The sequence below is a fragment of the Purpureocillium takamizusanense genome, chromosome 7, assembly GCF_022605165.1.
Source record: "Purpureocillium takamizusanense chromosome 7, complete sequence".
Classification (NCBI taxonomy): Eukaryota; Fungi; Ascomycota; class Sordariomycetes; order Hypocreales; family Ophiocordycipitaceae; genus Purpureocillium; species Purpureocillium takamizusanense.
In genome coordinates this window covers 1672533-1684481 of record NC_063074.1, presented here as the reverse complement: position 1 = coordinate 1684481, position 11949 = coordinate 1672533, and the positions used below count along the sequence as shown (strand labels likewise).

Here is an 11949-nt window from a genome sequence, read left to right as displayed (position 1 = left end):
GTCGAGGCGCCGTCGAGGTTGAACAGGAACAAAGGACGATCCCGCACTGTAAGCGGCTTGGTGCGGGGGCCGCCCTAACGGCCCTCCCTTCACCTCGTGTTTGTGAAATGGTGGTGGTGGTGCCCGATCCCATCACGCCAGTCGGCCGGCCGGTGGTGGTGGCTTATTGTCTCATGAAAGCTCCATTGTGACGGTTGGTGCGCACGAGTTTGTGCATTCCATTGGTGAGCGGTCGGGCCCATTGTGCAAAAAAATGTGAGGATAATTTGTACTGTACAGTATACGTATGTACGATGCTGGACGGGCAGCTTTTGCGAGGGCTCGTATAAAGTACTCGTTGCAAAAGGATAGACACTCCTCTAGGATCGTTGTCGCCCGATACTATAATCCTGTATGCAGGTCATCTGATTTTATTTTTCTTCGTGTTTCAAGGGTCTCCCAGCTCTTCGACAGCGCCCTCGGCCTGGGCTGCCGGTTTCATGGCGGCGACACTAAGTAGCACTGTTGAATGCGCGCTCCCGAGCGCCCGTGCAGCAGCAGGAGACAGGCGCAGTAGAGTTGGTTGGGCTGTTGTTCTGTCTGCCCTGTGCTGACGCGCGGTGCATCATCCGGCGTCGACATCGCATGCATGCACAAACATCTCCCTTTCAGCGAGCGCGCCATGGTGTCGTCTGTGCGAGACACCATTTAGTAAGGTACGTTGTACCACTAGTAACACAATGCAGCAGCGTGCACTGTACTGCGACCGTAGTGTATCTGCACAAGGTGCATGTCATCACTCGGCAATCACCACCACCCTCTCGGCCTCTAAAAGCGGCGGCGAGAACTGCCCAGCAACACGAACACAGCAAAAGTCGGGAGGAGCCAGCCAGCCGGCCAGCCAGCCCGGAACAGCTTGGGCCGTAAAAGCACCACCACCACCACCACCACCCGTCATCACGGTGCCTTGCAGGACAGGACAGGGGACCATGGGGACTCGCAGGGGCCCTCGCAGGGGCCTCGCAGGGGGTGGAGGGGGACCACGGCCTGCACGGTCCCCACTACACCCCAGGAACCCGTCGGGCTTGATTGGCCCCAGATCAGGAAACGAGATTGCTAGCCAGGCACGCGCATGACCTGCAGCCAATCCGGGCGGGGCCGTGCGCTCCACCCCGCGACCCCCCTCATCACGGCCACAAACGAGCGTTTGTTGCGTGGGTCAATCATCAATCCCTTTCGCCATCGTCGTTGTCTGTCGTCTTGCCGTCGTCGCCGTTCTGTGCCAGCGCCACCTCATGCAGCTGCTCGCGACGCAGCCACCATCGGCAGCAGCAGCAGCAGCAGCAGCAGCGATTTCTGTACCACAGTCCGTCGTCATTGCCCCTTCGCTCGCCGCACGTCTGCCTTCACCCTCGCGCCCTGCACCCTCGATCCTCGCCATCCCCGAGTCATCGCCCTCGTCAATGCCTTCCAAGAAGCCCTCCCTTTCGCAAATGCTTCTTTTTCCAATACCATTTAAATTCAATGGCTTCGATATAAACCCACCACCATCTGGCCAGTTCTTCGCTGCCTCGACGCTCCATGGCTCCTCCTCCCCCTCATCCTTCTGCCCCTCCTCCCGCGTCTGCAGAAGACGGGCTGTGCCGGACTCAAGGCACACCGTCCAACGTCTTCGACTTGCCTGAACCGTCATCGCCCGCATCCTGGGCTTGATCGCGGGCGGGCACCCCTGGCCGAGCCATCCGCTCCTCCTCTCCCGCCCTGTCATCGCCAACAAGCGTCAACAGGGGCTGCTCGTCACGGTTCCCACTTCGTTGCATTTCTTTCTGCCTGCACCTGCGCGCTGGGGCACACCTGCGACGAGTGGTCGACCAGCGGTCACGATCACTTCCTCCTTCAGCTTCGGACGGACGGGACCCTGTCCCCAAGAGCCCCAGGTAAGAAATGTGTCTTCCATCGTCATCTCACCGACTTTCTCACTAGACTAGCAACCGACGCAATCGTTCATGTATGTACCTGCATAAAGCGCCCGTCCCGTTCCTTTGGCAACCCCGCCCTGCCTCGATGCTTGTCTCTGCGCAATATAGGCGGGCTTATCCCTTGCGCAATGAGCCTTGCGCAATGAGGAGGGTCCCTCATGGCTCCTCGGCGTCACCGGCACGAGACTTGCGCCCGCGCGCGCATGTGTGTGGTGCTGTGTGTTATGTCTCCCCACAGCTGCTCCGTTCCGCGCCTCTTCTCTGAGCCTTCCAAACCAACACCTCAAAGGAGAAAGGTCGGTCGGGTAAAGCTGCGAACCCGTCGCGCGAGCTAAGCAGGCCTTTGAAACACGCCCGATAAAAACTTGGGCGCCGGGGCAGCTGGGGACGATTATTCCCGCCTCCGGCTAGTGGTGCCTTCTAATTTCGATATGAGACCTGTTTTTTAGGCAGTCGCGTCTCTTTTTGCTCGCGCTGCCTGACAGGCGTAATTTGGGCCAGCTAGGAAGAAGAGAGAGCCTCGCGACTGTGATGCTTCCTCATTACGTACCTGTTGTTGCCAGAGGCCCGCAGAGGAGACCTCCCAAGGCGAGGACACATGGTGCTCTGATCATCATAAAAAAACACGTGACTATGATATTGTCAACTCTGTGGAATGTAAAGCCAATCTAGCTATCTGTCTGCTGCCGTGGCATCTAGGGCAATGCCCCCTTCCGCAATGCCAGCCGGCTATCTAAGGCTTATTTGTCCAGCCCCGCGCGCAGATCCGGTGTCCTCCGAATCTCGTTTCACTTTGTTTGCCACTCACCTATCAACATCCCCCAACGGTTCTAAGTTGTAGATGCGCAACGCCGGCCTGGTCATCGGATCCAGAGGATTTCTTGATGCTATGCCCGCGCGCTCGGGGCACCTCCGGTAGTGGCCCGCATTGCCTCAGGTGCCTCCCGTCCCAGTGTTTCCGTTCCATAGCGGAAAATAAGGTTTCCAGCTCACGTTTCGGCAAGCCCAGCCGCACCTACACTTGAAATCGACCATTCCTCGAGTTATTGAACTCTGTTGCGCTTCCTTTCTTGGGTACGTGCCCTTCTTGGTACAAAGTCAGTTAGTTCGTACCCACCGCCGCGACATGGTCGTAGCGTCTGCGTGGCTGGCTTCGAGTCTTCCGTATCTCGCTCGGTGGTGGTCTAGGGTGGTCGCTTTTTAACCAACGCGCCGCACCGGACGGGCGGACGGATGGACGGACGGGCGGGGCGGATCCCCCGGTCCGTCACCACCGGCCCCGTACCCGGATCGGCCCAGATGTGCCCCCAGAACACCCAAAGGCGACCCACGGGCTCGGAAAAAAGCGTCTGCACCGTGATAAACAAGGCCAGCGTGTTTGGGCCATCAGATGGTCCATGTCTTGGGGTCATTCCATCGTCCCCGTTATGTCCGCTCCGCCTCTCTACGGAGTGATATATAGCTCGTCTATGAACGCAGATCGCTGTGTGTATGAAAAGGGAAAAAAAGCCCAGTGAGATGACTCGTCTCCTCGTCCGCCCAAACACCCCCGAATCTCGCTCAAAATGAGAAACACAGACGACAAATCTGCCCACTCCGGCGTACCGTCTAGTACCACCGACCACGTCTACCCCTAAGCTTACATGGAATCTTCCATCTGCCGACTCCTCGTCTTGGACCAGTTGTCGCGGTCCTGCTTGCCGCCTTTGCTCTCCAGGCCCATGCCGCGCTCGACCCACTGCTTGCTCTCCATGTGGGAGAGGCGACTCAGCGCGCGGGCAAAGGCAAAGGCCTCCTCCTGGCCGGCGAACAGGCCCGAGTCTTTGATCTCGATTGGGGCTCCCTGCTCGTGCTCCTCCAGGACCTCGTCCGCGGTCCTCTCCCGGGCTTTTGCGTTGCCGTCCCCTCCCTTTCCGGCTCGCATCTTCCTCTCCCCTTCGAGCAAAGCCTCGGCAATCTCGTCCCGCGAGACAAAGAGTTCCGTCAGGGGCTTCTCCAGCGTGAGCACGAGCTTGGCGTTGCCCTCGTAGACGGCGTCGATGAACGTGATGAAGCGGCGCGCGAGGTCGCGCTCGTGGATCGTCATGCCGGGCACGTCGGTGACGATGAAGGCGTCGTAGCAGCGCACCAGCTCCAGGTAGTCGGCCGCCGACTTGGGCTTGCCGATGAGCTCGTCAAACGTGAACCAGGCGCAGCGCCCGCTGACGCGCGGGACGTAAATGTCTCGGCCCCAGACCTTTTGCGTCTCCGGGTGCGGCGCAAAGTTCTCCGAGTCGCCGAGGAAGCGGAACCACTTTTCGGCGTGTGACGCGGCGTGCTGGTCGAGCGGCGTGTGGTAGACGCCCGACGGCGGGCGCGGGATCTTGCGGTAGTCGGTCGGCGAGTCGAGGTTGATGACGTGCAGTCGATTCTTGAGCAGCTTGATGGCGGGGATGAAGGACTCGCGCTGGATGCCGTTCTTGTAGAGGTCGTCGGGCAGACGGTTTGACGTTGTGACCAGGACAACACCGTGGGACATGAGAGCCTCGAGCAATCTGTGCAGGAAGTCAGCGGCCGTTTGAACCACACGATATTCGAAAGAACGAGGTCGCTTCGTCGTACCTTCGGAGTATCATGGCGTCGGCCACGTCGGTGCACTGAAACTCATCGAAGCAGAGCACGTTCCCTTGCTCGGCAAAGTCGGCAGCTACATAAGGCACCGCATCGATATCGCTGCCATGCTCTACCTTGAGCCTGTGCAGCCGCTTGTGGACAAGCTGCATGAAGTTGTGAAAGTGGATGCGGGTCTTCGTCTTGACCGATTCCGGCAGGGTGTCGTAGAAGAGATCCATGAGCATGGTCTTGCCGCTGCCCACGTCGCCGTAAAGGTAGAGGCCTCGCGGCAGGTTTTGGGGGATCGCGCCGATGGCTTGCGCGCCGGCGCCGGCGCCCCCGCCTTTGCCGAAGAGGGAGGCGAAGACGGACTTCTTGGCGGGCTTGAGCTGGTCAAGGCTCGGGTGAACGACAGGAGGCGCGTGGTACTCGCGCAGCTCATCGTGTAGATGCTGTAGACTCTGGATTATGCCTGTTGCCAGGCGAGGCGCTCCCCGTCAGTGATGCGCAAAAGCGGTCTGTTGAGGTGGGAGGGCGCAAACTCACCTCGTTGATGCTCGTCGTCGCGCAGAAAGCCCTCATCCACGCGCCGGTCGTACTCCTGAAGCGGTCCTGTACACCAGGATCCTCTGTTCGGCTCGCTTTCAAAGAAGCGCAAAGTGCTTGGCCGAAGCCAGCCCCGCCGCGGGGCGACCTCGTTGAGCACCCTTGCTCGTTCCAACAACCCCTTCGCGTTGCGTGTTCGCGAGACGCCGGTGAGGCCGCCAAGCGATTGTCGTCGCGCGACCACACGTATCGAGCTGAAGGACCTGAGAGGCGACGCATCCTGCGGCAAGGCGACCATGGCCGACGCCTGCAGGCGGCGCAGGGGAGCATGGCGCGCCGTGCCGCCCCGCATGGCGACTGAAGCGGCGCGCACGAGAGGACACGACGGCGATGCCCTCACGGGAGGAGCAGGAACGATTCCGCGTGTGCGCGCAAGAGAGAGATAAAAGGAGAGTCTGAGTATCCTGGGGAAGCCCTGCTTGCCATGTGGGAGGGCGAAGGAGAAGCTGAGCACCGGGTGTCAAAAGTGAAACGACGTCACGGGGATCACGGAATGGCGCCCACGTGGATGTGCCGAGCCTGCGGGCGCGGACGGGGCCCGGGGTCTAGAAGTAGTCCCGTGTCGGCCCGCGGTTTAAGCGGTACGCGCACAACCCCGGCCACTGTGGCCAAAAAGTTGGAACCAGCAAGATCAATATCAATCAATCAATTGACCTGCTTGTTGCGGTGCTGTATTGGATTATTATTAAAGACGCCGAAAAGCCTCAAGACTCCTGCGCGCCCAATGCCCTAGTTAGTCGTACAAGGAAGTGTAGGTTTTCGTCACGGTCCTGACCCGCAGCGTTGAAGTCACCGTCCGCCACAACCGCCACACATGGCTAGCTAGAACCTACGATGCACCTTGTAGGTCGTAGCATCCTGCTTTCCCAAATCCCCGCCCTCTTCATTCGTCGTCCAAACCGTCGTCTCAACCGCAAGGGCAAACGATCGATCATGCCATCCAAACCGCCATGCTCAGGCCCCCGAGAAGACACGTGATGGGCACTTGGAGCACACCAGCCATCCCACGGGCCGGGTTCCCATTTTTGGGCGGGTTCTTGTTGTCGGTGCAGACCATATTGTCCGGGTTGTTGTTGTTATCAACCATGTCCCCGCCATACGCGTTGTTGCCGGGCGTAACAGAGGCAGCCAGGGTCACGGCTCTGCTCCTGTACTTTTCAAGGGTCTTGTCGCCGCTGGGATTGATGATGCCAACCATGCCTCTGATACACTCGTCGCCTTGTGACGAGTAGAAGGGCGTTGGGTCCGTGTTAGTCACAGTGACGCGGAATGTCTGGTTCTGTTCAGAGGTGTTAGATCCAAAGCTGACTCAGTTTGTCGTCCTTAAATGTATGCTCACCGACTCGCCACTCTGGACGGGCACGAAGCCGGAGAAGAAGCCAGTGCCGAGGCGCAGAGGAGAGCATGGGTTCTCATATGCGCCCGAGACCACGCTGTGGTTTCGGGATTGGAAGTGGAATTCGAGGACGTCGCCTTGCTTGGCTCGGACAGTGGAGGGGTCGAACGTGGTTTTGCTCGTTGCAGTGATCTTGATGGTGTCGGCGTGGGACAGGCAGGCCAGGGCAGCCGCCATGAGGCAGTGCTTCAGAGAAGGCATGGTAGCGTCAGTTACGTAATGTTTATGCAGAGGGAGGACTAAGTGACGGTGAAAGTGCTGTAGATTGAAGCTGGCGTGGCGCTGCGAGTAATTCTTTTCTCGTGCGCGGGACTCACGTCGTTTTTTAAACTTCAATGGTCCATGGTCGTGGGCTCGCGAGAAGGGATGAATGCCAAAGGAGAGATGAAACACAAGCTCACGCGCGCACCACCTCTTGGTGATATTTCAGCAACACAAAAACGAGGGGTCGAAGTTGGAGAGGCCCCTTGAGATGAGCCTGTGAACTTGACTACACGCTCGAGATTACGCCCAAGGAAGTGCTCTGTGCGGGCGACGGCAGTCGGTTACTTGGCTAGGGCAACCATTCTCTTTGAAGGGTTGGCGCCGCGCGCTGTAAATGTCGTAGAGGTCAATATATCCTGTGAGCTCGAGGGCGAGCACATGTCTCAGGAGCGAGAGCATCAAAGGCTACCCTACGACAGATGTATGCCGCAAGCCTTAGGGTCGCATCAGCGAAGCTACGGCTTTCACAGGCTGTCAATGATGACGGCGAGACCAAGCTTGTCCATGGCGCGGCATCAGCGCGGCCAAGGATCACGGGACGGTGGCGGCAGCATAGGTTGGGCGGCGCAACAGACTTGGACCCCTGATGAGGAAGATGGCGCCTCAAGCTATCCCACGTTTCGCAGGCAGGGCAGGCGTTGCAGGTAAGCAACCCAGCGGCTTCCCGATCGGGAAGGGGCGTCCAGGAAACATGCATGTGAGAGAAGGCGCGAACTGTCTGCTAAGGAATGATGGCTGCAGGAATGACGGGCGGCTGCACCTGCAGAGCTTAACGGGTGGAAGAACGGGTTCTTACCTCACCTTAGTACCTACCTACCTTTTCCTGCTCTGACATGTACCTACGATACGCGATTGGTCTGAGCCTTCGCGGAAGCCCGCCCTGTACTTGTAATTTACACGGTAAGACGATGCCTCCCTAGCCGCTGCTAGCCAGCGAGGCAGGGGCCTTATGGATCCGCTCGTGAATGTCACTCCCCCACGAGAGGGAAGGAGCCCCTCCCTGCGCAAGACCTCACGGCAGGTTCTCGGATGGCCCCTCGACTGGCGAGATCAATTTTAGAAGCCATTTAGCCCCCTTCAATTTTAAGTGGACAATAGACTGCTAGAAAGACCCCCGCGGGCCCTTCCAGTCCATTGACCACAGAGGACGGGGTGCCGCAGGGCGCTTCGACTACGCGTGATACCGCCATTTGATTCTAAACGAAGGTGGGGCCCCGTTGGTCCGCATCTCTGCGGCATCTGCCATGTCAAAATGGGGGTCACGACGATAGGTGTCTGGTGCAGACGGAGGTTAGATGTGCATGAGGCAGAGTTATACAAACACATCTTGTACGCAGGATCTGAACGCGGCGAGAATCGCTCAAAACGTTCAACAGTCCACTTTTTGGAATAATACAGTGTCAAGCAATTCAAGGGCAAGATTGCAAGGGAGCTGGTTTCAATAGACAGCGACCATCGTGGCTAGTGTCTCATGTCTCTCATTCATGCCTCTAGTGTGTCTTGTGCTCGTCGCCCAAGCAGGTCGGCATCAGACGTCGTGATTGATATTATCTAGCAAAGATGCAATGCGGACGAGCGTGCACGAGATGTTTGCGGTCGCCGTGGCGTTGCAGCGAGTGGTCGCTGTCTACAGTATGGCGCGGCTCCCGCCAATCGTCCCGTGATATCAACCACACGGCCCATTCGGCTCGCAATATCATGCTGGTCCAATTACAAAATTTTCTTCCGACAGGTATCATCTATAGGCGAGTAAGCTAAGATTGCAAAGACAAAGAATCCTCCAATAGATGAACCAAGCTTGGTATTCTGACCCCGGGCTCTCGAGGCGATACGACGCACACGGAGGTGCCAGATGCTCAGATGTCGTATCGAAGGGGCGTGGCCATGTTGAAGCTCTACTGGCTGCAGAAGTCAGCTGAAGGCAGTGGCGAACTTCCTCGACGCCGTCGACTTATCAGCGATTCGAGGACAAGAGAGGCTCTGCGCGGAATACCGCCCGCTGCAGATGTGGTATCACAGAACACGGACTGGCAGCATCCGATGCTAACATGTCGTCATCCCGCCGGGCCCTCGCAAGGGTATCGACGCAAGGCTCCAGGGGCACGCTTGGATTGACATGCCGAGCCGGTGGCGCCGTCCCAGTCGTTTGGTCTCACGGTCCCGGCCGGCCCTTCAGCAGCAGTGAGCGACACGGTTGTGTGCGGTTGGACAGCGTCATCGGACACGGGCGGTCAGGCCAGGTCACGCCGACCTGCGCAGATGCCGGTGCGGATGCAGATGCACGAGCCGATGCCAATGCCGATGCGCCGATGCAGGCGCAGGGTCGGGTCGAGAGGGGGGGGCATGCAGAGAGATTCAGCCAGGCAAGGAAGGAGTTGGGCGGATGCAGCAAGACGGGCGAAGGAAATGCCATGATTCACGGAACGGGATTTTGGGGCGAATTTTCCTTGCATGAGGTGAGGTGCCGCCTTGTTGGCCTGGCTCTGCCGAGACGAAGCGGTACGTAGAGCCTGTCGTTGGCGACCGCTACCTGCCGGCCTGCGCCTCTGTCGGGCCGGTGGTTACACCAAACGACTGGATACCATGAACCAGGAGCATGGACTGGAGGCCGCTCCATGCCCACCGGCACGGTGCCCGTCAACAGCTGGAGCTGGACTGAACCAGGCCAGGCCACTGAGGGTCCAGGAGGGCTTCCAGCGCCGGACTCCAGCGGTGGGCCACGAGCGGACGGCAGGGCCGGCGCCGCCAAGACCGCCTGTCCGATGATGGGTAGGCCTCTGGATGGTACCTACCTAGTAATTAAGGTGTCTTGGCTACGTTCGGTACCTCGGCACGATATTATTGGCGTTGCGTTGCATTCTTCGAAGAAGGTGCTCTGCTGGCCAGTGAGTGGGTGGCTGCTGCCAGTTGAGCCACACACCCCCGCGGAAAGGGTCGTCTGAGGTGGTCCCCTCCTTGACTCGGCCACTGCCACATTTTTGGCCTGCAGGCTCCTCACCTGGCACGAGAGTGGCAATTCATCCACCGAGACTTTCGCCAATTCAGCTTTCGGGACAGCTTCCTCTCTCTACCCAACCCACGACGTCGTCGTCGTCGCCCCCGTCGCCGCCGCCGCCGCCGCCGCTCACCACAGCCTATGCCTGGCTGAGAAGAGTTTTTCGACAGACTCTTCACAGCTGCCGCCGCCAAGCCAACATGCGGACTCTGCAGGTGTCTGGCGGCGCTGCTGTGGACACGGCTGACGTGCAACGACGCAACGAGCACCTGATGGATATCAGGACAATGGCCGAGCGTGTTTTGTTGGTCGTCGCGCCGCCGCCGCCGGCCGTCGGTCGGGACCGCGACGCGTCCGAGTCTGCAGCAAGGCTGTAGGCAAGCGCAAGGGACGAACCCCGGCACCAGCATGCGAGAACGGGACCGAAGGCAAGGAAATGCCTCTCTACTACTCCAGCAGCTCGAACAAAAACAATGATGAGGGCCTCCCCGCAGGTGTGGTGCTGCGCTTGCCCTCGATTCATTTGCCAAAAATGTCACTCCGTCGTCGGTACTGGCGCGCCGTCCGAATGGTCCTCCACAAAGCCTGCTGGCTCCCGTGCTCCTGGAAATTCCCCGACATTTGGACCAGCCATGGGAGTGGGGATAAGGGACGCCATCCATTGCTGGGCCGGGCGTGTGCGGAGCATCCGCTCTGCGCGCCGCTCGCGCTGTCAGCTGTTAGCTTGCCTGCCAAGGTGCTCTGCTGCTCGCACCGCACCTAGGGGGATCGTGATGCCCTTTGCGCCAGACGGGCCGGCCAAGGATCAACGCGTGCTTCGTAGCGCAGCACGGCGCAACTACTGCTTGTCGTTGCGCCGTCGACAACACCATCTGTTTCTGCCGCGCGCACGCAGCTCGTCCGGGTCGCGTATCTGCTAGCTAGGTATGACGAGCACGGCCAGAGCCATCACAAGCACGTACTTCGTACGGCTTATCTTTGCCAGCCATCACAAGCACATACGGCTCATCTTTGCCACGCGAAATCCAGCTACCGAGTAACTACCTAACTACGTCGCAGGTCTGCTGCTTCGTTTCTTTATTGGGCGTCACAGGTGCCAGGCATGGCAGGGCCTTTTCCCACGTTTGCCCCCACACCCTGAGCTTGACGGGTCGGGTCCATGGATGCCCCCCTCCTACACGCACCCCCCTCGCCCCTCTATGTCTCTCCATGCATGCCTCCTCAAACCTTCGTTGCGCCCCGTCTGCTGACTGCCAACCCGCATGGCCCCGTCTTCACTCGTGTCTCCTTGTGCACCTGGGAGCTGTCGCGACGCGGCTCAAAAGCTGAAAGTCCGCACGTGTGCCAAAAAGCAACGACGAGGTCGACAGAAAGCTTCGTCGAACCTTGATGCTGCTCGCCTGTCCGCGTACGCATCGTAGATGGCGACAAGGCTGCTGGCGCGGGCCCCCGAGCAGCTTGGCGGCTGGGCCGACTGACCTTGGACGCCAGTGCGAGGAGTGCGTCGAGACTCGGCCCATGCATCCCACATGGAGCTGCCCGCCCTATGGAGGCGCCAGAGACACACCCAAGCCACCGGTTCGACAACTCGGTGACGTTTTGCCCGCCCATTAGCCTTTGGCGGTCCGTCTGTCTGTCCTGTCAGGGGTGGCACTACTACGACTACAACGTACCAAGCCGTACTGTACGTGTGCGTGGCGGATCAAGGCACTGAACTGACGACGGCAAAGAGTTGAGGCAGAGGGAGCGCGAGTCACTCAAGCCTGCGTGGTCAGAGAGCGCAAGATGCTCAGCCCACCACCTCCGCGGCGGCGGCAATGTCGTCCCGTCCGTGGCGTCTGCTCCTCACCTCACCCCCCCAGTCGCCCGTCTGTCCGTCCCTCTCTCAGGCAGGCGAGCAAGCAACACGTACCACGCACAGGGTACCGTACGTACGTACCTGCTTTGCCTTTTAGCAGTCAGCAACCGAGCGAGCGAGCGAGCACGCACGTACACACGCATGCACGCACGCACGCCGGACAAGGCTGGGCCAGGTTGTAGTTGACGGGACGGCTCCCCTGGTCCTCCCTCGACCTCCCCTTGCTGCTAGCGTCGTCTGGTATAATGTTTCCAGCCCAGCCAAGGTCTCCCCGCTTATT

General features: G+C 59.5%; 3 protein-coding genes across 3 annotated transcripts; all 3 read right to left on the bottom strand.

Moving 5' to 3' along the window:
- Positions 1-3597: 3597 nt before the first annotated feature.
- On the bottom strand, positions 3598-5426 carry AFG1_2 (Peroxisome-assembly ATPase; the record flags this gene model as incomplete). The annotated part of the gene is made up of 3 exons (XM_047989351.1): positions 3598-4492; positions 4560-5011; positions 5097-5426. 3 exons carry the CDS (start codon positions 5424-5426, stop codon positions 3598-3600), a joined length of 1677 nt encoding a protein of 558 aa, XP_047845350.1.
- A 661-nt stretch (positions 5427-6087) lies between these two features.
- On the bottom strand, positions 6088-6729 carry AFG1_1 (Peroxisome-assembly ATPase; the record flags this gene model as incomplete). Its single annotated transcript, XM_047989350.1, has 2 exons — positions 6088-6435; positions 6496-6729. The coding sequence occupies 2 exons, from the start codon at positions 6727-6729 to the stop codon at positions 6088-6090; spliced, it is 582 nt and encodes a 193-aa protein (XP_047845349.1).
- A 3257-nt stretch (positions 6730-9986) lies between these two features.
- On the bottom strand, positions 9987-10334 carry JDV02_007817 (uncharacterized protein; the record flags this gene model as incomplete). The annotated part of the gene is made up of 1 exon (XM_047989349.1): positions 9987-10334. One exon carries the CDS (start codon positions 10332-10334, stop codon positions 9987-9989), a length of 348 nt encoding a protein of 115 aa, XP_047845348.1.
- Between the last annotated feature and the right edge of the window lie 1615 nt (positions 10335-11949).